The 24,723-nt window shown below is 45.9% G+C and overlaps 2 protein-coding genes across 2 annotated transcripts in view; one reads left to right on the forward strand and one right to left on the reverse strand.

Annotated features, from left to right (window-relative positions):
• The window catches only part of PDCD5 (programmed cell death 5), a 302,413-nt gene that overhangs the window by 247,443 nt on the left and 30,247 nt on the right, over positions 1-24,723 (reverse strand). The gene's annotated exons all lie outside the window — the stretch shown is intronic.
• The window catches only part of VPS35 (VPS35 retromer complex component), a 162,550-nt gene that overhangs the window by 23,840 nt on the left and 113,987 nt on the right, over positions 1-24,723 (forward strand). Inside the window, exons 4-10 of the mRNA XM_040329463.1 lie at positions 7,162-7,285; positions 11,713-11,895; positions 12,825-13,038; positions 14,642-14,725; positions 17,084-17,193; positions 17,307-17,403; positions 19,678-19,826. Of these exons, the coding sequence (XP_040185397.1) occupies positions 7,162-7,285; positions 11,713-11,895; positions 12,825-13,038; positions 14,642-14,725; positions 17,084-17,193; positions 17,307-17,403; positions 19,678-19,826 (961 nt within the window). The remainder of the gene's footprint in view (positions 1-7,161; positions 7,286-11,712; positions 11,896-12,824; positions 13,039-14,641; positions 14,726-17,083; positions 17,194-17,306; positions 17,404-19,677; positions 19,827-24,723) is intronic.

The following is a 24,723-nucleotide window of genomic DNA, read 5'->3' on the forward strand; positions in this document are numbered from 1 at the left end:
TTCACCCCTTTTCACATTGCAAACGCCACCTGAGCGCTCCATCTGAGCTAATGAGAGAGGGATAGGAGTTACTACAAGCCCACAGCAGCTGAGACAGTGTCACACACTGAGAAACCCTGGGGAGATCAAAACAGCCAGCATCTGAACCCTGAGAATTAGTGGAAAGAAGCAGAGGAAAGATAGAGGGACCGACGAGTGCGGTACTCGTGGATATGAGTCTGAGATCTCTCACTCACATGTGAGTGCATTCCCATTCGCCAAGATCCCATTTGCTAATATCTTTTTTGTGACGGTATTTCACCATCAGCCTCTTTTTGTCTTTTTACTTTGTGTTTTTTCATGTTAAACATTGGATGGAGACTTACATGTGCTATTTGTGGATTGTAACCATCTAGACCATTTTAACCTGGACATACTGTGGTCAATTCGAGGTGAGCAGCTGGGTTCACCAAAGGTGTTTACATATAACTTTGGTGTTGGCTCAACTATCCTATTTTCACCTATTACGGATCTAAGGGTCTCATATATACTTCCTTCAGGACTGTTTTCCGTGTACTTTCCGTATCTTCATTTTTTGATTGCATTTTTATTTTTACACTGGAGATTAGGATTTATCTCCGTTTGGAGCACATTAATGCACGGCAGGACTGCACTGGATCTGGACCTCCCTGGAGTGCAGACTTGCTCATTAAGGACTGTCCTTGTATTGGTCTCACTGTTAATATTGTTTTCACCAAATAATATTTTCACTAGTCACTCATAAATATTATTGTCCATTATATATTCCCTGTTCCACACCCTACAGCGCAAGTATTGCAATTTAACCTTTCTGTTTCACTTCAGTCTATCGAGGTAGACTTTTATATTTGCAGCAGTATTTTTAGTTTGTCCCTCTCCTTTCACTTTTCAGACAGCGCAGGAGTTTACTCTATCTATATTTAGCTAAGACTATTGCTCCTGCCCAATCACAGAAGCCTTTGTATTATGTGAACATTCACAAAATACAAAGGCTTCTTTGAATAGGTGGCAGAAGAAAAAGGGCAGGCATAGCTGCTCTGTGTTCTTCTCTCACAGCCCTTGGTGAACCATAGGGGAACTTCAGCTAAACGAGCCCAGGCTGGACCTCTCCTCCTTTTAATTACTATCATCTAAAAAAAAAAAAACAATGAATCGTGGTAACAATCTTATGTAAGAGTTGAACATTTAGCAAAGAATATTGCTCCTCCCCTCCTCCTGCCCAATCACAGAAGCCTTTGTATTATGTGAACATTCACAAAATACAAATAGCTGGATTCACAAAGAGTTACGCCAGCGTATCAGTAGATAAGCCGTCGTAACTCGGAATCTAAGCCGTCGTATGTTTAAGTGTATGCTCAAACTGAGATACACTTAAACCTAGCTAAGATACGACGGCCTGCGCCGTCGTACCTTAGGGTGCAATATTTCCGCTGGCCGCTAGGTGGCGCTTCCGTTGAGTTCGGCGTAGAATATGCAAATGACTAGATACGCCGATTCACGAACGTACGCTTGCCCGTCGCAGTAAAGATACGCCGTTTCCGTAAGAGGTACGCCGGCGTAAAGATAAAGCTGCCCCCTAGGTGGCCTAGCCAATGTTAAGTATGGCCGTCGTTCCCGCGTCGAAATTTAAAAATTTTACGTCGTTTGCGCAAGTCGTCCGTGAATGGGGCTGGACGTAATTTACGTTCACGTCGAAACCAATACGAAACCAATCCAATGCACACTGGGATATGTACACGGACGGCGCATGTGCCGTTCGTAAAAAACAGTCAATCACGTCGTGTCATTAGTAGGGGTGTAACGGATCGTCATTGATCCGTGATCCGCACGGATCAATGACTTCGGATCGGCACACACGTGATCCGTGGCGTGCCGCGGGACTGCAGAGCAAAGCGGTAAAAAAACACATTGAAATTGTCTCCGCTGTTTGCACACAGCCCCGCCTGCTCCTAACCACGCTGTGATAGACAGAATGCGTGTCCAATGCGCTGATGTGTTTTGTCTATTACAGCGTGGGCTTAGGAGGAGGTGGGGCTGTGTACGAGCAGGAGTGGAGACGTTTAAACATACGGGCGGTGAGTTCAGTTAGTTCCTAGCAGAATATGTGTATGGGGGGAACCAATGCGCAAAACCAGCCTAACTGTAAATAATTTGTTTAAAATATCAACTAAAATCTAAAAGCAGCAGCCACTACTAAAATAGTGCTCACGCACCAAAAAACATATGTAAAAGGGGGGGGTAAATAGAGGCGCTTGCCAAAAATTGACTAAAATAACTAAAATGCCAAACAACGCACAGCAACGTATGGATAGTATGATAACATCCAAATAATGTTTCACTCCTTGTTTCCAATACCTTCAAAAGCATCTACATTGAGATGAATGAGGTGGAGATAGTGAAAATTAATAATCCAAAGAAAATAGACTAAAAATAATAATTGATAGTCAACACATTAATATCAATCCAATAGTGTCATAAAACAGTGATAACTTAACAGTGATAGATCCGTATGAAGGACCAGAAAGAACACAGTGTAAATTCTGAGTGATAAAAAATGAACATCAATGTTTGTGAATAAATAATCTTCAGAATAAAAAATATATAAGATATGTATAAAGATATTATAATATAAGCAAAAAATGTGATAAATAATTTCAAGTTAATTAAAGTGTTTCAAGTCAACCTCCAAAAATAGTGGAAAGTTCCAAAAGAAAGGTGCAGAAAAGACTTGTAATAAGGTGCAAATCCAAATTCTTCCAAAAAAAGTGTAGATAATAAATTAAATAAGTGCTGCCATCCACCGCACGAAATTCCAGTGTGGTTTGTGCAGACTCGTGAAGAATAATTCCAGCCTCTCACCTCAAAACAGGTTAAACCAGCCTGTTAGATGTATTGAAGGATTCCAGCAGTGTAAACTCTATGGGTCACTCCAAGAACGTCCACCAAGGGAGAGACTCCAGACCACTCACATGAAAGTAGATGTAAACTCCATAGTGTAATAAGTTCAACACATTTTATTAGTGGTTAAAACAAGGTATTACACTCACATTTAGCAGGAGATATCAACAGCATGCAGCAAATGTTTGTATGTAAAGCAATAGATCTCCGCTCTCGGCCGAGATGACGAGATGACGTCACCGTCGGCACTTTCCTTCATCCTTAGGTGAAGGAAAGTGCCGACGGTGACGTCATCTCCGCTCGCGGCCGAGAGCGGAGATCTATTGCTTTACATACAAACATTTGCTGCATGCTGTTGATATCTCCTGCTAAATGTGAGTGTAATACCTTGTTTTAACCACTAATAAAATGTGTTGAACTTATTACACTATGGAGTTTACATCTACTTTCATGTGAGTGGTCTGGAGTCTCTCCCTTGGTGGACGTTCTTGGAGTGACCCATAGAGTTTACACTGCTGGAATCCTTCAATACATCTAACAGGCTGGTTTAACCTGTTTTGAGGTGAGAGGCTGGAATTATTCTTCACGAGTCTGCACAAACCACACTGGAATTTCGTGCGGTGGATGGCAGCACTTATTTAATTTATTATCTACACTTTTTTTGGAAGAATTTGGATTTGCACCTTATTACAAGTCTTTTCTGCACCTTTCTTTTGGAACTTTCCACTATTTTTGGAGGTTGACTTGAAACACTTTAATTAACTTGAAATTATTTATCACATTTTTTGCTTATATTATAATATCTTTATACATATCTTATATATTTTTTATTCTGAAGATTATTTATTCACAAACATTGATGTTCATTTTTTATCACTCAGAATTTACACTGTGTTCTTTCTGGTCCTTCATACGGATCTATCACTGTTAAGTTATCACTGTTTTATGACACTATTGGATTGATATTAATGTGTTGACTATCAATTATTATTTTTAGTCTATTTTCTTTGGATTATTAATTTTCACTATCTCCACCTCATTCATCTCAATGTAGATGCTTTTGAAGGTATTGGAAACAAGGAGTGAAACATTATTTGGATTTTATCATACTATCCATACGTTGCTGTGCGTTGTTTGGCATTTTAGTTATTTTAGTCAATTTTTGGCAAGCGCCTCTATTTACCCCCCCTTTTACATAAGTTCCTAGCAGAGACAATGTGCTGCTGCTGTCCATCCGTTCCCCCCACACTTCTCCCTGCTGGCTCTGATAACCCCCCCCCTCCCGTCCGTCCGTTCCCCCCCCCCTCCAGCTGCAATCCGTTCCCCCCCCCCCCCCCCCTCCAGCTGCCTTCCGTCCGTTCGTTCCTCCTCCCCCAGCTGACGAGTCTCCTGTCCTTGCTGCAAATAGCACACAGTGAGATGGGTAAGCTATGCTCTTCCCATCTCAACTGTGAGGACTGTTTTTGGAGCTGACAGGGTTAACAAAGAGAACCTGTCACCTTCAATTGCTATGACACAGGGAATTGTTTTCTCTTGTGTAATAGCAATAAAGTTAAATGTAAAAAAAAATAAGAAATAATTCAATTAATAAAAAAAAAAGTAATTAAAAAGTAAAGAAGAAGAAAAATATTAAAAATAAGAAAATTATACAAAAATTAAAAAAGTAAAAACGACAAGCTACAAAAAAAAAAAAAAAGTGATAATGTAATAAAAAAAAAAGAAGAAACAAAAAATATTTGAACTAACCGTGCCGCCCCTGCCATCCAACTGCTATTCTCCGGGGGGTGGTTCGGTTGGTGGGGAGGGGGTGCATTGCAAAACCTGGCCTTGGGGTGGCAGGGAAAGGAAATCCAGCCCTGCTGGCTGCCCTCTCACTTCGTCCACCCTGGCGAGGCGGCAATTTGGGGCACAGGGAGGCGGCAATTTGGGGCACAGGGAGGCGGCAATTTGGGGCACAGGGAGGCGGCAATTTGGGGCACAGGGAGGCGGCAATTTGAGGCACAGGGAGGCTGCAAATTTTTTTTTTTTTCTGATCCGAAAAATGATCCGATCCGTGACTCCTGATCCGAGGAACGATCCGAACCGTGAGTTTTTTGATCCGTTGCACCCCTAGTCATTAGTCATTTACATAAAACACGCCCCCCTGTTCCTAATTTGAATTAGGCGCATCTACGCCGGCCCATTTACGCTACGCCGCCGTAACTTAGAAGGCAAGTGCTTTGTGAATACAGCACTTGCCTCTCTGACTTAAGGCGGCGTAGCATAAATACGATACGCTACGCCGCCTGAAAGTTACGCTGCCCTACCTGAAGCCAGCTAAAAGGCTTCTTTGAGTAGGTGGCAGAAGAAAAAGGGCGGGCGTAGCTGCTCCGTGTTCGTCTCTCACAAACCCAAGTGTCAGTGTACGCTGGGCAGAGCCATAAACCTGTCATCTATAAATAATAAGCCCAGGATATGCCATGCACCTTACTGGGCATAACTCAAAGCGTGCATTAAGTGTCTGAATTCCTGGCGTTCAGCTTTAACATTTCCTTTATGCATTATGCATGCCCGCTGTCATTCAAAAACTGTTTGGATCTATTGATAAAATAAATCTGAAATACGAAGAGGTGGAAGCGCCCCCGATACGAGCCGCAGCGCAGAACTGCTCTTGATCTTGATTCGGTTGAGCCGTCTCCTCCTCTGCAGTCGGCATTTGATGCAGATCGTTTGAAGTTCAGTCAATTGCGGGATGCTGCTGACGTCTTTGATTGTTTTGAGAGGTACTGTAGCACAAAACTCGCACACTGATTGCTGCCTGGCCAGTTTTGCGCTAAGAACACGGCGATCATTCCCATTTTGACTTCCCAAGTTCAAGAGAAAAATCAATCGGCTTGTTCCCGCGGTAGTTATTAGCTGGCTGGTAGGTTTTTTAATCAATGTGTTGTGCTCCCAGAAAATTGCAATTGAATGCAGCGGGTTTGCTGGCGGTTACTTTTTAAGCCGAGTCTTTTTATCCAGAAAAGACCCGACACCCAAACACAGAGGGCCAGATTCACAACCGAGATACGACGTCGTATCTCTGAGTTGCGCCGTCGTATCTATGCGCCTGATTCTTAGAATCAGTTACGCATAGATTTCCCGTAGATCCGACATGCGTAACTGTGTTACACCGTCGTATCGTGTATGCATATTTACGCTGGCCGCTTGGTGGCGCTTCCGTCGAATTCCGCAGCGAGTATGCGAATTAGCTAGATACGCAAATTCACGAACGTACGCCCGGCCGACACAGTACATTTACGCGGTTTACGTTAGGCTTTTTACCGGCGTATAGTTACTCCTGCTATATGGTGGCTTAAGTGCGGCGTACCAATGTTAAGTATGGCCGTCGTTCCCGCGTCGAAATTTGTAAATTTTACGTGGTTTGCGTAAGAGGTACGCCGGCGTAAAGATAAAGCTGCCCCCTAGGTGGCCTAGCCAATGTTAAGTATGGTCGTCGTTCCCGCGTCGAAATTTCAAAATTTTACGTTGTTTGCGTAACTCGTCCGTGAATGGTGCTGGACGTAATTTACGTTCACGTCAAAACCAATACGTCCTTGCGGCGTATTGGGAGCAATGCACACTGGGAGATTTCCACGGACGGCGCATGCACCGTTCGTGAAAAACGTCAATCACGTCGGGTTACATAAAACACACCCCCCATGTCAAAATTTGAATTAGGCGGGCTTACTTCGGCCGATTTACGCTACGCCGCCGCAACTTACGGAGCAAGTGCTTTGAGAATACAGCACTTGCCCGTCTTAAGTTGCTGAGGCGTAACGTAAATCGGATACGTTACGCCGCCGCGAAGAGACGCGGATGTACCAGAATCTAGCCCAATCTGCCTAGCTTCCAGCTTAAAGTGGATGTAAACCCTTCCATATCCCCAGTGAAGTGACTGGCCTCGGGTGATACACTGAGATGAAACAAATCCACCTACATACATTGTACCTGTTTATCTGCGGTCTTCTCTTCTCTACATCCCTTCAGAGTCCAGAATTTATACAGCTTGTTTGAGCAGTGAGAAAAAAGGGGGCGGAGAGCTGAATTTGCACTCCTCACAGGAGAGTGCTACCAGCTGTTTAAGATGTTTGCCAAACGGAATGCCTGTGCCATGTAGGCAATGGTCTCTGTCACCTAAGCCCGTCTTTGTTTTTTTTATAGCAAAAAATGTCATGTCGGACCATGTTTGTGTATTTTAATTCTCCTTAACACGTTCTGCGACAGACATGGCGATCTCCGATGAGCTGCATTATCTGGAAGTTTATTTGACGGACGAGTTTGCAAAAGGAAGGAAAGTTTCCGATCTCTATGAGCTGGTCCAGTATGCCGGGAACATCATCCCCAGGCTGTAAGTATGGCGGTTAGCGGTCTCCTGATTTCTTATTTAACCACTTCAATACCGGGCATTTTCACCCCCTTCCTGCCTAGGCCAATTTTCAGCTTTCAGCACCGTCACGCTTTGAATGACAATTGCGCCGTCGTGCGACGTGGCTCCCAAACAAAATTTATGTCCTTTTTATTTCTTTTTTTTTCACAAATGGAGCTTTCTTTTGTTGGTATTTGATTTCACCTGCGGTTTTTATTTTTTTTGTGCTATAAACAAAAAAAGACAGACAATTTTGAAAAAAAAAAACACAATATTTTTTACTTTTTGCTATAATAAATATCACAATTAAAAAAAAAAAAAAATGTTTCCCTCAGTTTAGGCCGATACGTACTCTTCTACATATTTTTGGTAAAAATAAATTGCAAAAAGCGTATAGTGATTGGTTTGCGGAACAGTTATAGCGTCTACAAAATAGGGGACAGTTTTATGACTTTTTTTTTTTTTTACTAGTAATGGCTGTTATCTGCGATTTTTGTCAGGACTGCGATATTGCGGCGGACAGATGGGACATTTTTGACACTATTTTAGGACCATTCACATTTATACAGCGAACAGTGCTAGAAAAATGCACTGATTACTGTATAAATATGACTGGCCTGGGAAGGGATTAATACTAAGGGGTGATCAAGGGGTTAAATGTGTTCCCTGGGAGTGATTCTTACTGTGGGGGGAGGGGACTGACTGGGGGAGGTGACCGATCGGTATACACACACTCACCACAAGGATTACTACCTCCTGAGCCCGAAAATCATCAAATAGTCCAGGTGGAGTAATCATTGTGCTGTGGTTCCCGACAATTGCATTGCCCGGCAGATCGGTATAGAAGTGGACGTCGGGACAATGATTAAATTGTCGGAACTGCTGAATATAGATAACAACAACTTGTGCCTGATAACATTAACTAGTCATGTTCCTCCCCCACCCACCAGCTGAGCAGATGGAGCCCAGAGCCAACCCTAGGTAAGAGACTCAAGGCTATGGGCCCCAGATTCGGGGCTATAGCCTATAGCCCCAGTAGCCACCCCCTAGCAATGCCACTGCCTACGCCTATAGCAAGGGTATAATAAAAATAAAAAAATCATACTTTTCTGCTCTGTGCAGTTGGTTTTGCATAGAGCAGCCCTGATCCTCCTCTTTTTCTCAGGACCCCCGCTAGTGCTCGGGGCTCCTCCCTCAGTGCTCCCACCCAGGGCCCTCAAAGCAAGGCCCCGAGTGGCCCACTCTGTGTCCATAAGACAGACAGACCAGGGCACAGCCCCATCCCCCGCTTCCTCCTCGATGACTTTGATTGACAGCAGTGGGAGCCAATGGTTTCTCAGCCAATGAGGAGGGAGAGATTCCGGAGTACCTTGGCCCTCGCGCACAATGCTGCACTGAGATTGGGCTTAGGCAAGTATTCTGGATTGGGGGGGGTCTGCACAAAGTTTTTTTTTTACCTTCATACTTATAATTCATGAAGTTAAAGCGGAGTTCCAACCACAATTAGCATTTTTAAATGTATGTCCTTTCATCATGCGTTTTTATAATATAAATCCGCTCACTTACTATTTTACAATCCGCCGCCGATCCGCATAGATATTCAAAAAAGATAGTTTATAAAACGATATCTACACCGTTGTCATTTTGCTTGTGGGCATTGTGAAGCCTACAAGCACTTACTTCCTGGAAGTCTTGGATGGGGAGTGATAATTGGACAGCGCACTGCATCCTGGGAAATGATGACACACGTTTCCCAGGAGCATTAGAGGGAGATGATGTCAGAATCCAAGGTGGTTTCAAAGGCAGATTTCGTGGGACCGCATAGCAACAGGCATTTCCAGATGAGTAAAAAAAAAAAAAAAAAAATGTTTTTTTCTTTTTTAGTCGTAAGCTACAGTTTAAAGCAAAATTGTTTTTTTGATGGAAATTCCACTTTAAAAACCTTCAGCCTATAGGACCACTTTCATTGCACTTCCCTTGTGTGTGTTTTTTTTTTTTTTTTTCAGTTTCTTTTTCTAGGTTCACACTAGCCAAGTCTCTGAAAAGCAATCCGCAGGGGGTCGCTTTCCAGAGTACATTCAGGCAGCTGCTTGTCAGGCGTTCTGGCTATGATTTTATTTTGTTACGTTATGTTTGAATGGTTAAAATACCTTAAAAGCGATGTAATTGCTGTCAAGGGGTTGTTCCTTGGCTCATCGAATGCGTGGAGCAGATGGCAAATTTCAGCTTTGACTGTTTGCTGGAAACATTCGAATATACGGTCATATCTTTGACATTCACCACATCACAGCGTGCAATCCAAACAAAAGGGCGATTACATGGTATTCACTACCAGACGGGTTTTTCAAAAGATAAAAACATCTATTTTATTAAACCTAATGCAACATACTAAAAACATTTTCCTCCAAAAGCATACTGACCTTTCTCCTTTTCCTTTCTGAATAGTGGATTTATAAATATTCTAGTAAGAACAGGAAAGCTACCTTTAGCGATTTATCGCTTGTTAAGTCCAGCGACGTCCATTTGTTTCTCCAACGTAAAGTTCAATTTATACACTCGCTGGGCCAGATTCAGATAGGTCAGCGGATCCTACCTGATTTACGTTAGGGCCGCCGCAAGTTTTTGAGGCAAGTGCTTTATTCAGAAAGCACTTGCCTCTAAAGTTGCAACGGCGTATCGTAAATGCCCCGGCGGAATTCAAATTCCGTGGCTAGGGGGCGTGTAATATTTAAATCAAGCGCGTCCCCGCGCCGAACGAACTGCGCATGCGCAGTCCGTAAAATTTCCCAGCGTGCATTGCTCCAAATGACGTCGCAAGGACGTCATTGGTTTCGACGTTAATGTAAATTACGTCCGGCCGTATTCGCGAACGACTTACGCAAACAACGTAAAAAATTCAAAACTCTGCGCGGGAACGACGGCCATACTTAACATAGGATACGCCGCACTTGCCCCTCATATAGCAGGAGTAACTTTACGCCGGAAAAACTTGAACGCAAACGACGTAAAAAAAAAGCTATAGTATGTTGTTTTTTTCGCTGTATTTACCGTTTAATCCTTCAGTTTCGTTTGACTCCCGCAGGGAATGGGCGTTCCTATGAAGAGGGGAACATGATTGACGTCCGGCTATGGCGCGTCACGCGTTCCGAAAATAGCCGAAGTAGGACTCGGCTCTTCACGGCGCTATACGGCCTAGACTAGGAGCTGACTGCGCAGGCGCCGTATATATCGGAGTCCTATTTCGGCTATTTTTGGAAGGAGTGACGCGCCATAGCCGGACGTCAATCATGTTCCCCTTTTCATAGGAACGCCTGTTTCCCCGCCGGAGTCTGAAACGAAACTGAACAATTAAACGGTAAATACAGCGGCAAAAAAAAAAACATACTATAGCTGACGCAAGTATGCTGGATGGGATGGTACATAAAAAAAAAAAACTTTTAGGGTGAACCTCCGCTTTAAAGCGGTTGTCTACCCCGCTTTCACATTTTTACCTATAGGCTTACCTGTCGGTAAAATGAATATCTCCTAAACCCAGTGGCGGTGCACCAGGGGACGCAGGGGGTGTGCGTTCCCTGGTTAACACTGACAGGCGTCTCAGCCAATCAGGTTCACCGGTTCTGGTTACCGGTAACCTGATTGGCTGAAGCGACGTTGAGGGTGGGACTAGTTCGAGGGATCTTGGAGGAGGGATCCGAGGATGGCTGACCGAGAAAGGTAAGTGTCAGGGGGGCAAACTGGCGGCAATTGATGGGCACAGTGGCATTGGACAGTGGCTGCGTTTGGCATGGCACAGTGGCGACAATTGATGGGCACAGTGGCTGCATTTGGCATGGCACAGTGGCGACAATTGATGGGCACAGTGGCTGCTTTTGATGGGGAGAGTGGCGACAATTGATGGGCACAGTGGCTGCGTTTGATGGGCACAGTAACGGCCATTGATGGGCACAGTAAAGCTGCAGTTGATGTGTTTTTTTTTTCGTTTGTTTGCGCCCCTCCAAAAATTATGAGCAACAGCCGCCACTGCCTAAACCTGTATGGTTGAGGAGATATTCACCCTGCATGCAGCCGCTAACGTTGGCGCCGCATGCGCTGGCCACATCTGCAGATCTGCTAGTCGGCTCTATACGGCGCCTGTCGTAAAATCCTTTTTTGTGAGTCCAATGAAGGATGCGCGTGTCCCACCCCCCCCCCCCCCCCTTGGACTAATAATCCTAATGTTCTTTGTTGGTCTTTGTATATACTTTATTTGGATAGTTTAGTTCTTTTTGTAACGTGACCGAAATATAGTTTTAATTTGAGTATTTATGATTTTTTTTTTTTTTTTCCCCTATACCCCCATTGGGTCAAAGTGTTGTAAAATATTCAGGTGTGACCATTTCTTTTGACATGACTGTGCTTTTTTCCGTCAGGTACCTGCTGATCACTGTCGGCGTTGTCTACGTGAAATCCTTTTCCCAGTCGCGGAAAGACATCCTGAAAGACATGGTGGAGATGTGCCGCGGAGTGCAGCATCCACTGAGGGGGCTTTTCCTTCGCAATTATCTCCTGCAGTGCACCCGCAACATCCTGCCCGATGAGGGAGAAGAGCTAGAGTAAGAATCCAATTGTGTGTCTTCAGCGTGCTTTTCTGACATTGTTAGTTGAAAGATTTAAATTGCTTCTAAAGCCTCAAGGTTTTTTACCCTCATGCATTGTATGTAATGAAGGTAAAATAAAAACCTTCTCTGTGCAGCAGTCCCCCCTAATACTTACCTTGATCCAGTGATGTGCATAAGTGCTTCGGCTCTCCAGGGACTCTTCCTCCTCCCACTACTGTTGTGTGAGCCAATGAGGAGAGAGAGGGAGCAGGGCCGAGCTGCGGGGGACGCTGCCGAGGTGCTTTGCAGGCGCTTAAGCGCCGCTGCCCATTGGTTTCAATGGGCAGGCGCGCTTTAGGAGCGGCGTATACTCTTTTAACCCCTGCTAGCGGCCGAATAAAGGGTTAAAAGCGCAGTTGCCGCCGCACTTTGCAGGCGCTTCAGCGCTGCTGCCCATTAATTTTAATGGGAAAGCGCCTCAAAGACGCTGCTTGCAGGACTTTTTTAGACATCCTGCCAGCGCAGCGCCCCAGTGTGAAAGCACTCTGGCTTTCACACTGGAATTGCAGATGAGGTGTTTTTCAGGCGCTATTTTTAGCCCTAAAGCGCCTGAAAAACGCCTCCAGTGTCAAAGGGTTCTAAGTCCTATGCTGAGAGGCTGGCATGCTGCATTCTGAATAGAGGAGGTTGGCCGCTTTACACAAGTGACATTCAGGAAATGCTTTGAATTTTTTTTCATTGAAGCTATCCCTGATTGGACAAAATGGAGAGGCGGGGCTGTGATGTCACGCTCCCCACCTTGTCCAGTTCGTTTCTTGGTAGCAGAATGCAGCAGGTTAGGCGCAGGGATGTTTTCGCATGTTTCACAAGGAGAATGTTTTCGGTTGGTAGTAACGATCTCTTGTGCTATAGGCCGGACAGTAACAAATTTTGTGTTTTTACAGCGAGGAAGTCACAGGAGACATCGCAGACTCAATGGATTTCGTCCTTTTAAATTTTGCCGAAATGAACAAGCTGTGGGTCCGCATGCAGCACCAGGGACACAGCCGGGACAAAGAGAAGCGAGAGCGCGAGCGGCAAGAACTGCGGATCCTGGTGGGAACCAACTTGGTGCGGCTCAGTCAGCTGGAGGGAGTCAACAATGAAAGATACAAGCAAGTAAGTCTATTTGGTATTGCTCATTTTGAGTTATTTTTTTTTTTGCCCCTAGCTGAAAAGTTTTATATATATATATAAAAAAAAAAGGGGGGGGGGGAATTAGACTTGCCTTTGACTTCAGTGGTGCGGGGGGGAAATATCGTCATCCTCCCACAAGGCCCCAGGGAATGTGGTGTAGTCAAAATCTCGTGGGAAGATGCTACAGCACAGCGCCCCTCGGTGAGATTTGGAGTCGGTCACACCAGATGCAGTCCAGTGTGTTGTTTTTATGCAGGAAAAAATAAGAAATAAACGCATGAACATTAAAGCGGAAGTAAACCCATCCGTAAAACAGTTTAATTCCCGGCATGGGCCAGAGATGTAACACTCCCATTGGTTGTGCTCTCAACCAAACTGTCAATCCATCCAATAGCTCAGGGGTGTCAAACTGGCGGCCCTCCAGCTGTTCCGAAACTACAAGTCCCATCATGCCTCTGCCTGTGAGAGTCATGCTTGTAACTGTTAGCCTTGCAATGCCTCATGGGACTTGTAGTTTTGCAACAGCTGGAGGGCCGCCAGTTTGACACCCCTGCAATAGCTGGTGTCATAACTGATCACATATACAGCATCACGGCAGTTGTAGATTAAACAGAAGCAAAGATGGCAGCTTCCTTGTCTGAAAACGATAGGGGGGGGGTTTACTTACACTTTAATGGCTTCCAATGGCCTAGTTCAGGGGTCTCAAACTGGCAGCCCTCCAGCTGTTGCAAAACTACAAGTCCCATCATGCCTTTGCCTGTGGGAGTCGTGCTTGTAACTGTCAGCCTTGCAATGCCTCGTGGGATTTGTAGTTTTGCAACAGCTGGAGGGCCGCCGGTTTGAGACCCCTGGCCTAGTTCATACCAGAGCAGGCCGTGTCAGTACTGGGGAAAAAAAAAAAAAAAAAAAAAGTCGAACATGCTGCATATTTTCTGCACAGAACTGTACTGGAACACGGTAACATTCATCAAAAACGCACCGGAATGCCTCTACATGCATCAAAAATGCATTACAGCAGAGCAACCCCAGGAGACTTCAGGGGGAAAAAAAGTGGAGCAATGCATTGACAACCCATCAAAAATGCACTGGAATGCAGAAAATGTGCATGCAGAAACGCACCTGGAGGTGCATAAGAGCTTGGGGGGGGAAGGGGTTGGTGACACAGCAGTACACTGATCTTACCAGTGAAAAGCTGTGCGGGGGGGGGGGGGGGGTCAGCACAAGTCTGATCATTGGAAGAGAGCTGATCACGTGGTGCTCTCCTGCTTAGCGTGGTCATTTTTTTAATAGGAAAGTAGATGGACTGGCAGAAACAACACAGGGGATTTCACATAAAGGAAGCAATGCAAAGAGGACAGGATACTTTCTCATACAAGTACATGATACAGCAGCCACATATCAGGAATATGAAATGTTGGGGTAACAAACACCTTAAGGCTTTTTTTTTTTTCTGGTAACACACTTCCTCTCCTAGGGTGAAAATGCTCATTTATAGTACTGTATCTACGGAGGAACAGCCTTGTCACAATAAGACAGGACAGCAGACAGCCAGTTGTCACAGTTTTTTTTTTTTTGTCTCTTCCAGATTGTTCTGCCTGGGATACTGGAACAAGTGGTGAACTGCAGAGATGCACTTGCCCAGGAATACCTCATGGAGTGTATCATACAGGTAAACATTCCCTTCAATGCTGCACAATGCTTTTGAAGTTAAAGCGGAGCTCCACCCTAAAGTTGAACTTGCGCTGATCGGAACCCTCCCCCCCCTCCGGTGTCATTTGACACCTTTCAGGGGGGAGGGGGGTGCAGATACCTGTCTAAAGACAGGAATTTGCACCCACTTCCGGCCACGACAGTCTCTGGCAGACTGTGGGCATGACGTCACCTCCCGCCACCACACTCGGCTCCCAGTACACAGCGGGAGCCAATCGACAGGCGCAGAGTGACTCGCGCATGCGCCGTAGGGAACCGGGCAGTGAAGCCGGAGCGCTTCACTTCCTGGTTCCCTCACTGTGGATGGCGGGGGGAGCAGCAGAGTGACAAGCGATCGCTCATCCTCTGCTGCGGACGGCGCTGGACTGCAGGACAGGTAGGTGTCCTAATATTAATTTATCGGCGTATACCGCGCGCCGGTGTATAGCGTGCACCCCAAGCTGAGAAGGGAAGTTTAGGGAAAAAACTTACATTTTGGATGTCTTGCCCCGGCGTCCGTCTGCGGCCTTTGCGCGGGGTCCGTCGAGCCTTGGGGGTGTCCGTCTGCGGCGGGGTCCGTCGAGCCTTGTGGGTGTCCGTCTGCAGAGTTGCAGCGTCGTGTGTTTGAATTTGGCGCGCTGTGCAGAGCCGGATTTCCTGCGCACTCGGCTTCTCTCGCGTGGCTGCGGGCGGAGCCGAGCCTAGCCGAGTGCACAGTGCGCTCGGCTCGGACAATGTCGGAGACAGCGGAGATCGGCGTATATCGCGCACTGACGGTTTTCCCCTGATTTTAAGGGGAAAAAAGTGCGCCGTATACACAGATTAAATACGGTAATATAAAATAACACAAAAGGGACACGTGCTCCAATTGCAAAAACGATTTACCGTAATCTTCAAAATCATGTGAAAGATGGCTACTGTACAGTTGCGAGCATCCCTGCTGTTCATCAGTCTAACAGGCTTTAGTGTATATAAAATTCCGTTCAACCCAGCAGGCTGAACAAAGAAAATACTGAGGAGCTCACTGTATTTACTATGCGATGTTAGTACAGGGATCTCCCCACTAAGCTATTGTGTTCTGACAGGAGGACTAGCACCCTGCCAGAACGGGCAGCCATTGCTGACGAATGCCGATCGGTTGATGGTTTTCCAGCACGCCCATTCGATGGCTAGCTTTGTTGGACAGGCTGTTGTACACAGTGGCCGAATGTCTTCTAGTTTCTGTGTACCAAGCCTTAAAGCGGAAGTTAACCGCGCCAATTTTTTATTTATTTTTTGAAACCCTTCAAAGTAAAGGCAAATACTTACCTTAGAACTAAGCCCTGCACCGCAGTGCTGTTGGCTCTAACAGACGCTTCTATCTTTACCTGGTCTTCGTTCTGGGTTTGTTTCCTCTGGCCATTTGATTTGGCTGCTCCGTGTTGACGGCACTCCTGCGCTTTCCGTGGCACCGAGCTCTGAAGGGAGGGCACAGGTTGACCCTCACTTCAGAGTGACCTCACTCGGCTGCATGAAAGTTTAGAAGATATTCATAGTACCTACAGGTAAGCTTTATTCTAGGCCTAACTGTAGGTACAAGCCTACAGAATGGGTTTACATCCACTTTAAGGGGTGATTACCGTATATACTCGAGTATAAGCCGACCCGAATATAAGCCGAGGCACCCAAATTCACCACAAAAAAATGGAAAAACGTACTGTCTCGAGTATAAGCCTAGGTTGTCCATGTGCATGCCTTACTGTGCCCATGCCTCACTGTGTCCATGACTAGACTGACATTTAACATGGGAGTCAATGGAAGGGGTTTCCCCGGCTTTGAAAAATCGGTGCTCCCCGGCCGTAGGTCCCCCGGACAACAAACTTTGCACACTTGTAGAGGAGAAATGGAGCTATACGTGTGCCAAGTTCCAGATCCAGGGGACCTACGACTGGTCCCCAAGTCACTGGAGAAATTACAGTTTAACATGGGAGTCTATGGAAGGGGTGCCCGGCTTTGAAAAATCGGTGCTCCCCGGCCGTAGGTCCCCACGGACAACAAACTTTGCACACTTGTAGAGGAAGGGCTACATGTGTGCCAAGTTTGGGGTCCAGGGGACCTACGGCCGTCCGGTATCGGGTCCCCAAAATCTGGGAGATCAGGCACAAAAAGGTGACGTATAGGCCGAGGGGGGCATTTTCGGCTTATACTCGAGTATATAACGGTATTCCCTTTCTGTGCAGAATTTAGAAAAGAAAGTAAAGGTAAATATCCGCAATGGGCAACCAGGCTGTAAAAAATCCATTGGTGGTTCCAACCCTTTCTCACTTTATTTTGAGTTTTTTTGTTTTATTGTCTTTAGGTCTTTCCCGATGAATTTCACCTCCAAACTCTGAATCCTTTTCTCCGCTCTTGTGCCGAACTTCACCAAAACGTGAATGTAAAAAACATCATCATCGCTTTAATTGACAGGTAATTCCAGATTCTGAGGTTACAGTTCTGGTGTAGAATTTTGCCATGGCTTTCCTTTTGCTTGCATTCCTGTAAGCCATCTGTTGATCTGTTCTCTGTTCCCTCCTCCACAGACTAGCGCTATTTGCGCACAGAGAAGATGGACCCGGCATCCCAGCAGATATAAAACTGTTTGACATTTTCTCTCAGCAAGTGGCCACAGTCATTCAGGTAAGAAATGGAGAGTATTCTTTGTAGCTATGTGGGTGAAATCTGTCAGCCTATCCCCTGCTGACCAGGGTGTAATCCGCCCCATGTGAAAGAGGCCTGTAGGCATAGGCGTAATGGCACAGGGTGTGTGCCTAGGCACACCCTAATTACCCCACGTACTTTAGCATTATCCATGGGTGGCACCAGATGGGTGGTTGGGGGTGCCAGTGTAAATAAAGGCTAGGTTCAAATTTAGGAACCCATTACACCCGTATTTAGGGTGTAGTGTAATATGCTCCTAATCATCTGTCTCCTACCATCAGAGCCTCCTCCCTGTAAAAGCAGGTGGTGTTCATGTGTGTCTGAGCTTTGGGGTGCACACCTATGCCTGTAGGTGCACATTATGGACAGGGTGGGCTGGTTTGCAAGAGGGGTGAAAGAGGCCATATTTGTCAAGCTGGAATAACCATTTCTAAACAGAACTCCTCTGTTCTCCACATAAAATGCTGGTGTAAAAGCTCAACCCGGTGATCTGACAGCAGTTCACACTTTTAGCCTTGTAGGATTGACGCCTGTGCTTACTGACAACAAGGATAGAATAAAAAACAAAAAACAGGGTGGTAAGGGGATATATATATATAATGGCACCACTTCCTATATCCACTTAAAAGGGTAAGGTGCCAACATTTAAAGTGAGAGTCCATCTTATTTAAAAATTGGAAAAAGAACATGGACTGTTGGTGTGTGTGAATATTTTCCATTTGGAATACCACAACATACAGGGATATACAATGTAATACTGACATATAATCACACACATAGGTTGGACTTGATGGACCTACTGTGTAACTACTACGTATGTAACATGGAAGCATATTAAGGTTGAGCACTGAAGAATACATTGCATACTTGTAATGGGGTCACGTTATAAAAAGGAACAGTATGAGAGTACTTTTATGATTTTCAGTTGTTTTAGAAAAAAAGGAACAGTTTTACGGGACTTTAACGGTATTGTAAAGAGACGCAACAACCAAAATTGATATAAAAAATTATTTATTACAAAATTTGTTAAAATAACATGGATAAAACCATTAAAGCGGTTGTAAACCGCATATATAATTTTTTTTTTTTTTTTTTTTAAACCTGCAAGGCAAAAGGCATAATCAGCTAGTATGCACCGCATAATAGCTGATTATGAAATACTTACCTCGGAACGAGGTGTGTAGCACTTACCTGGTCCATGCCGAGCGAGATGTCATCTTGCTCCGGCGTGTCTTCCGGGTATCGCCGCTACAGCGCTGTGATTGGCTGGAGCGGCGATGACGTGCGTGCGCGCGGGAGATTTAAACGCAGGAAGGTCCGGCGGCTGCCGGTCCTTTCGCCGTGGATCCCCCCTGCGTATGCGCCGCTGCAATCAGCGGCGCATTGCGAGGGGAATATCTCCTAAACCGTACAGGTTTAGGAGATATTCTTTATACCTACAGATAAGCCGTATTATAGGCTTGCCTGTAGGTAAAAGTGAAAAATAAGGGTTTACAACCACTTTAAGAGCCGTATAGAGCCGACTCGCAGTTCGGCTATTTTCGGAAAGTCATGACGCAACTTATCCGCCGGGGGGAGTTTTTCTCAGGCACGTTAATCATATGGGCGAAGTCCCAGTTTACATTGCGGCACTGCACAGGAACGCCCAGTCCCGCGGGAGCAAGTACCCGGAAGACGGGAGAAAAATACCGATAATACCGCATGTACACCCCCCCCCCCCCCCCCAAAAAAAAAGGCATACTGTACATGTTTGAGGTATACTGAATCTAATGTTATATACTTGTTTTTTGGGTGAACCCCCGCTTGTTTTGGTGTGATGGCACTGATGCGATTATTTGTTTATTGTGCATATATTACATTTTCAACACTATTAAACTGCATTTAATTTTTGTTTGTTTAGGAATATACTTTAGCTTGCCAATTTCTAGATGTGTTGGCTGCGTTTAGTTTTTGAGGCTTTTTTTTTTTTTTTTACCTTTCTTTTCACCTGATGATCCTGCCAGTAACACACTTCCTGTCCTAGGATGACACGCTCACTCACTGTACTGTATCTATGGGGGAGCAGCATTGTTTCCTGGATATAAGACGTGTAGCACTACAGAACTGCTCCCCTCTTCTCCTTTCACTAGTGTCATGCACCTCAAGGCCCCAGGAAGTAGGAAAACATGGGAACTCAGGTTTCAGAAAGAGGTTTATATCTAAAATTATATACATTTTTCATACAGCCATCATCGCCTTCTTTTCCTCCCGCAGTCTCGGCAGGACATGCCGTCCGAAGATGTTGTGTCCTTGCAAGTATCCCTCATTAATCTGGCTATGAAGTGTTATCCTGACCGGGTGGATTATGTGGATAAAGTGTTGGAGACTACTGTTGAAATATTTAACAAGCTGAACCTTGAACAGTAAGTAGACATAAATAACAGGTCTTGTAGATGAAAGCTTTATCTAGCTAGAGGAGAGATCCCTATAAGTGTAGCCGTTTAATTTCTTAAGGTATAAAGTTGTCAGCACTGTGTGGATATAATGTAGAGCTCCATAGTTACCTTTTTGTATTGGACAGTTGTAAAGGCTTCTCTCCGGTACGTAAATGACTTACTTTAACCACTTAAGGACCGCCTCATGTACATATACGTCAGCAGAATGGCACAGGCAGGCACATCAACGTATATATACGTCCTCTGCTTGACGTGGGTCGGGGGTCCGATCGGGACCCCCCCCGATACATGCGACGGTTCCCGTGGCTTCAGGAGCGATCCGGGACGACGGCGCGGCTATTCGTTTATAGCCGCTCCGTTGCGATTGCTCCCCGGAGCTGAAGAACGGGGAGAGCCGTGTGTAAACACGGCTTCCCCGTGCTTCACTGTGTCGGCGCATCGATCGCGTCATCCCATTTATAGGGAAGACACGATCGATGACGTCATTCCTACAGCCACACCCCCCTACACTAGTAAACGCATACACAGTGATCCCTAAATGTTACAGCGCCCCCTGTGTTTAACTCCCAAACTGCAACTGTCATTTTCACAATAAACAATGCAATTTAAATGCATTTTTTGCTGTGAAAATGACAATTGTCCCAAAAATGTGTCAAAATTGTCCGAAGTGTCCGCCATAATGTCGCAGTCACGAAAAAAATCGCTGATCGCCGCCATTAGTAGTAAAAAAAAAAAAAAAAAAAATGCAAAAAAACTATCCCCTATTTTGTAAACACTATAAATTTTGCGCAAACCAACCGATAAACGATTATTGCGATTTTTTTTTTTTTACCAAAAATAGGTAGAAGAATACGTATCGGCCTAAACTGAGGAAAAAAAAATTTTTATATATGTTTTTGGGGGATATTTATTATAGCAAAAAGTAAAAAATATTGCATTTTTTTTCAAAATTGTCGCTCTATTTTTGTTTATAGCGCAAAAAATAAAAACCGCAGAGGTGATCAAATACCACCAAAAGAAAGCTCTATTTGTGGGGAAAAAAAGACGCCAATTTTGTTTGGGAGCCACGTCGCACGACCGCGCAATTGTCTGTTAAAGCGACGCAGTCCCGAACTGTAAAAACCCCTTGGGTCTTTAGGCAGCATTTTGGTTTGGGGCTTAAGTGGTTAAAGCGAGGGTTCACCCTAAAAATAAGTATATACCATTCAATCCAGCATACTGCCGACATGTACAGTATTCTGTTTTTTTTTTTTTTTTCTGGTTTACATACCGTAGTATAGGTATTTTCTCCCCCGGGTTCTGGGTAGTGAATCCCGCGGGAGTGGGCGTTCCTATTCAGAGGCAAAGTGATTGACGTATGACAAAAGCTTCCCCACCGGCGCAAAAGGCGCGTCACCAGTTTCGGAAAAAAGCTGAACGTCTGTGCGCAGGCGCCGTATAGCGCCGACTCGTAGTTCGGCTTCTTTCGGAAAATGGTGACGTGCATTATGCGCCGGTGGGGAAGCTTTTGTCATACGTCAATCACTTAGTCTCTGAATAGGAATGCCCACTCCCGCGGGATTCACTACCCGGAAGCCGGGGGGGGGGGGGGGGGGAAATACCTATACTACGGTATGTAAACCGAAAAGAAAAAAACGGCATACTGTTCATGTCTGCAGTATGCTGGATTGAATGGTATATACTTGTTTTTAGGGTGAACCTCCGCTTTAAGTTTACTGCCCACTGAACTTTTTACACTGAGCCACAAGCCTCGTACACACGATCAGTTTTCCTGACGGGAAAACGGCGATGGAGCTTTGGCCAGGAATCCCGGCCGCGTGTATGCTCCTCAGTTTTTTCGATGGGAAAACTGCCCAAAAACCACCGGGCAAAAAGAGAACCAGTTCTTTTTTTTTTTTCTCGCAGGGAAAACCAGCGGACTTTTGCCCAGGGGGTTTTGGGAGTTTTCCTATGGGAAAAAACTGCGATGGAGCATGCACACGTCCGGCATTCCTGGCCAAAGCTCCATCGCAGTTTTCCTGTCGGGAAAACTGTCCGTGTGCAGAGGGAAAGACTGAACCGAGCAGGTTCTCGGGATTTCCGACGGGAACTTTTCCTGTCAGAAATCCCGTACGTGTGTATGAGGCATTAGAAGCTTTATCAAATCAGATGGAGCCCGCCTCATTTCCTGGTTGAAGGACATCCAGCATCATCTAGACCAGGAGTGTCAAACTCTATTTCATTAGCAGTATGGTCGCCCTCAAAGGGCTGGTTGTATCTGGGGTGTGCCACATACAGAGTGCAGGGTTCAGGACTAGGCATCCTGCAGAGTGCAGGGTTCAGGACTAGGCATCCTGCAGAGTGCAGGGTTCAGGACTAGGCATCCTGCACCGAGTGCAGCGTTCAGGGATGCGTTCTGTACCGAGTGTGAAGTGCGGGGCCCGGGGGGCTCGCCCCTGTGTGCAGAGTTCAGCTCTAAACCCTCTGTTTCGTGGCATTAGTAATAGGTGTACAAAACGCATCTCAGTCCTTCAGTCAAATGTCATTGTTTCTAATAATGAGCCCATGGCATTGGGTCGCTGTAACAGACATATGTTGTAGTTCTCTCTGTGAAGCGGGTGAATGTCACACCTTTAAAGCAATTGCTGTGCTTTGTACACCCATCCTGATGAAGTGACCTTTAGAGTGCCACGAAATGTGTTGATGCTTTATATTGTTGCATGACAAATTCCCATCTTTTCTTTTCACTTCAGAGAATCCTCTTTCACTGCTTGTGCTTCAGCTGACCTCTCCTCCTCCTCCTCCATTTTCTCCTTGACGGGAAAAAAAACACTTTATTTTAGATGAAATACAGACAGCTGAAGGATTTGATTGAAGAAAGAGAATATGTTTGTAGCCGCCATTGTCTGCTGTGCGCAGCCTTGAAACTTGAAACACGACATGGGATATGTGATCATTACCTGAGTCTTCAGTTTGAGTTCATTATTATTTTCAACCTTCTATTTACCACTTCAGCTCCGAAGGATTTAACCCCCCCCCCCCACTTCATGGCCAGGCCATTTTTCCCTGTTCGTCTTTCAGGACAGGTACTGTAGAGAGACACAGGCTCCTCCCCTCACAGGAAACACCGCCTTCCAATTAAGAATTTAAGCCTCATCCTCCCTCAGCTCCTCAGTTTATGGTGTTTCCTCCGGAGGGGAGACACCGCTGGGGGCCAAGGGCCAGACAGCTGGGGAAGCTGAGGCCAGTTTTCCTGAGAGGGGGGACCTGTTCTCCCTGGGCTCAGGGCTATTTTTTAAACGCATGGCGTCCTGGTTGACTGGGGAAGTCACTTACCCAGGACATCGCCGTGTAGCGTCCCGCGGACATTCCTGGGGTGGATTCAGCCGCGGAGGCCTATTCACTCAACGCACAGGGGTGGCGCTGCAGGCGGGGTGCACGCTCCCTGTGAGATTTCACAGTCGGCCAGGAGCTGGGCCGGACCGGATGACGAGTGACGTCAGTTCCGGGGGGGGGCGGGCACTTCCGCCGGATACGCGTCACTGGTCCCGGACGCTGCAGTGTGAAAAGGCCTGACGCTGGGCTGGTGCGGCCTCTCTCTTCTCAGCCGTAGGGTCGGCGTTTTGGCAGGCAGTCGCGACCACATTCCTCAGCGAGATGTCGGAAGCAGAGGCTTCCCGTGCACCTCCGGATGACGACAGCACCAGCCACTCTAAGGTAAGGAGAACCCTGGGGTGGTGTTCCCTTATCATGTTGTACAGCTTCACTGGTGATTTTTTTTTGTTTTCTTCTCCTGGTGGTCGGGGAGTTTGTTAGTGTAGTGTGTCTGGAACCCTGGTGGTGGTTGGTCCTAGAACACTCCTGGTGGTTACCTGTGTTATGCGCTGGTCTCTCTTTTAATCTAGCCTCCACTTTCTTCTGTGTTTTTCAGAAATCCACAGAAAAATCAGCCCACAGCAGGAAGAAATGCCCTTCCTGCAGATCTTCACTTAGTGAGAGTTGGAACAAAGCACTTTGCAGGAAATGTATTGAGGGGCTGGTTAAAGAAAGGGAGGCAGAGCAGGCATCTGAATTAGCAGCTTCTATGAAAGAGCTTTCTGGCACCTTTCAATCGTTTAAAGATATTTTTGCTAATTTTCAATTGCCCCAAAGCAGCCCTTCTGTAGCGCAACAGGTAATTCCACCGAATCCTGAGGTTCTTCCCTCTGGGAGTAGAGAGAAACCTGCGGATATCAGAGAGGATGCTGAGGAGGAGCAAGACAGTGCCGCTTCTAGCTCCCAAGAGGAGTCAGATAGTGAGAAGACAGAGGCAGGGTCCTCAAAGGTCTCTCGCTACAAGCTTTCCCTTGAAGAGGTGGAAGAGTTATTGGAAACTATCCACGCTACTTTAGGGATAGTTGAGGAGAAAAAGACACTGTCACTCCATGACCAGATGTACAGTGGTTTGGGAGAACAAAAGAAAAGGGTTTTTCCAGTCCATGAAGTACTGGTCAATGCCATCAAAAAAGAATGGCAGGACCCAGAGAGGAAACCTTTCTTCTCAAACTCTTTGAAGAGGAGGTTTCCTTTTTCTGAAGAGGAGGCTTCAGTATGGAACAAATCCCCCAAACTAGATGCCGCCTTTTCGCAGGTATCCCGACATACGGACTTGGCGTTTGAGGACATGGGGGTCCTTTCAGACCCCATGGACAGGCGGATGGATTCGCTATTAAAAAAGTCCTGGGATGCTTCCCAGGGGAACCTTAAGCCAGCTATGGCAGCAACAGTGGTGGCCCGTAATTTAGAGCATTGGCTCTTACAAATTAAGGCACATATTGAGGCCGGAACGCCAAAAGAGACTATACTTTCCTCTTTTCCAACTTTACTGAGTGGCGTACGGTATGTA

The sequence above is a fragment of the Rana temporaria genome, chromosome 11 (genome assembly GCF_905171775.1).
Source record: "Rana temporaria chromosome 11, aRanTem1.1, whole genome shotgun sequence".
Classification (NCBI taxonomy): domain Eukaryota; kingdom Metazoa; phylum Chordata; class Amphibia; order Anura; family Ranidae; genus Rana; species Rana temporaria.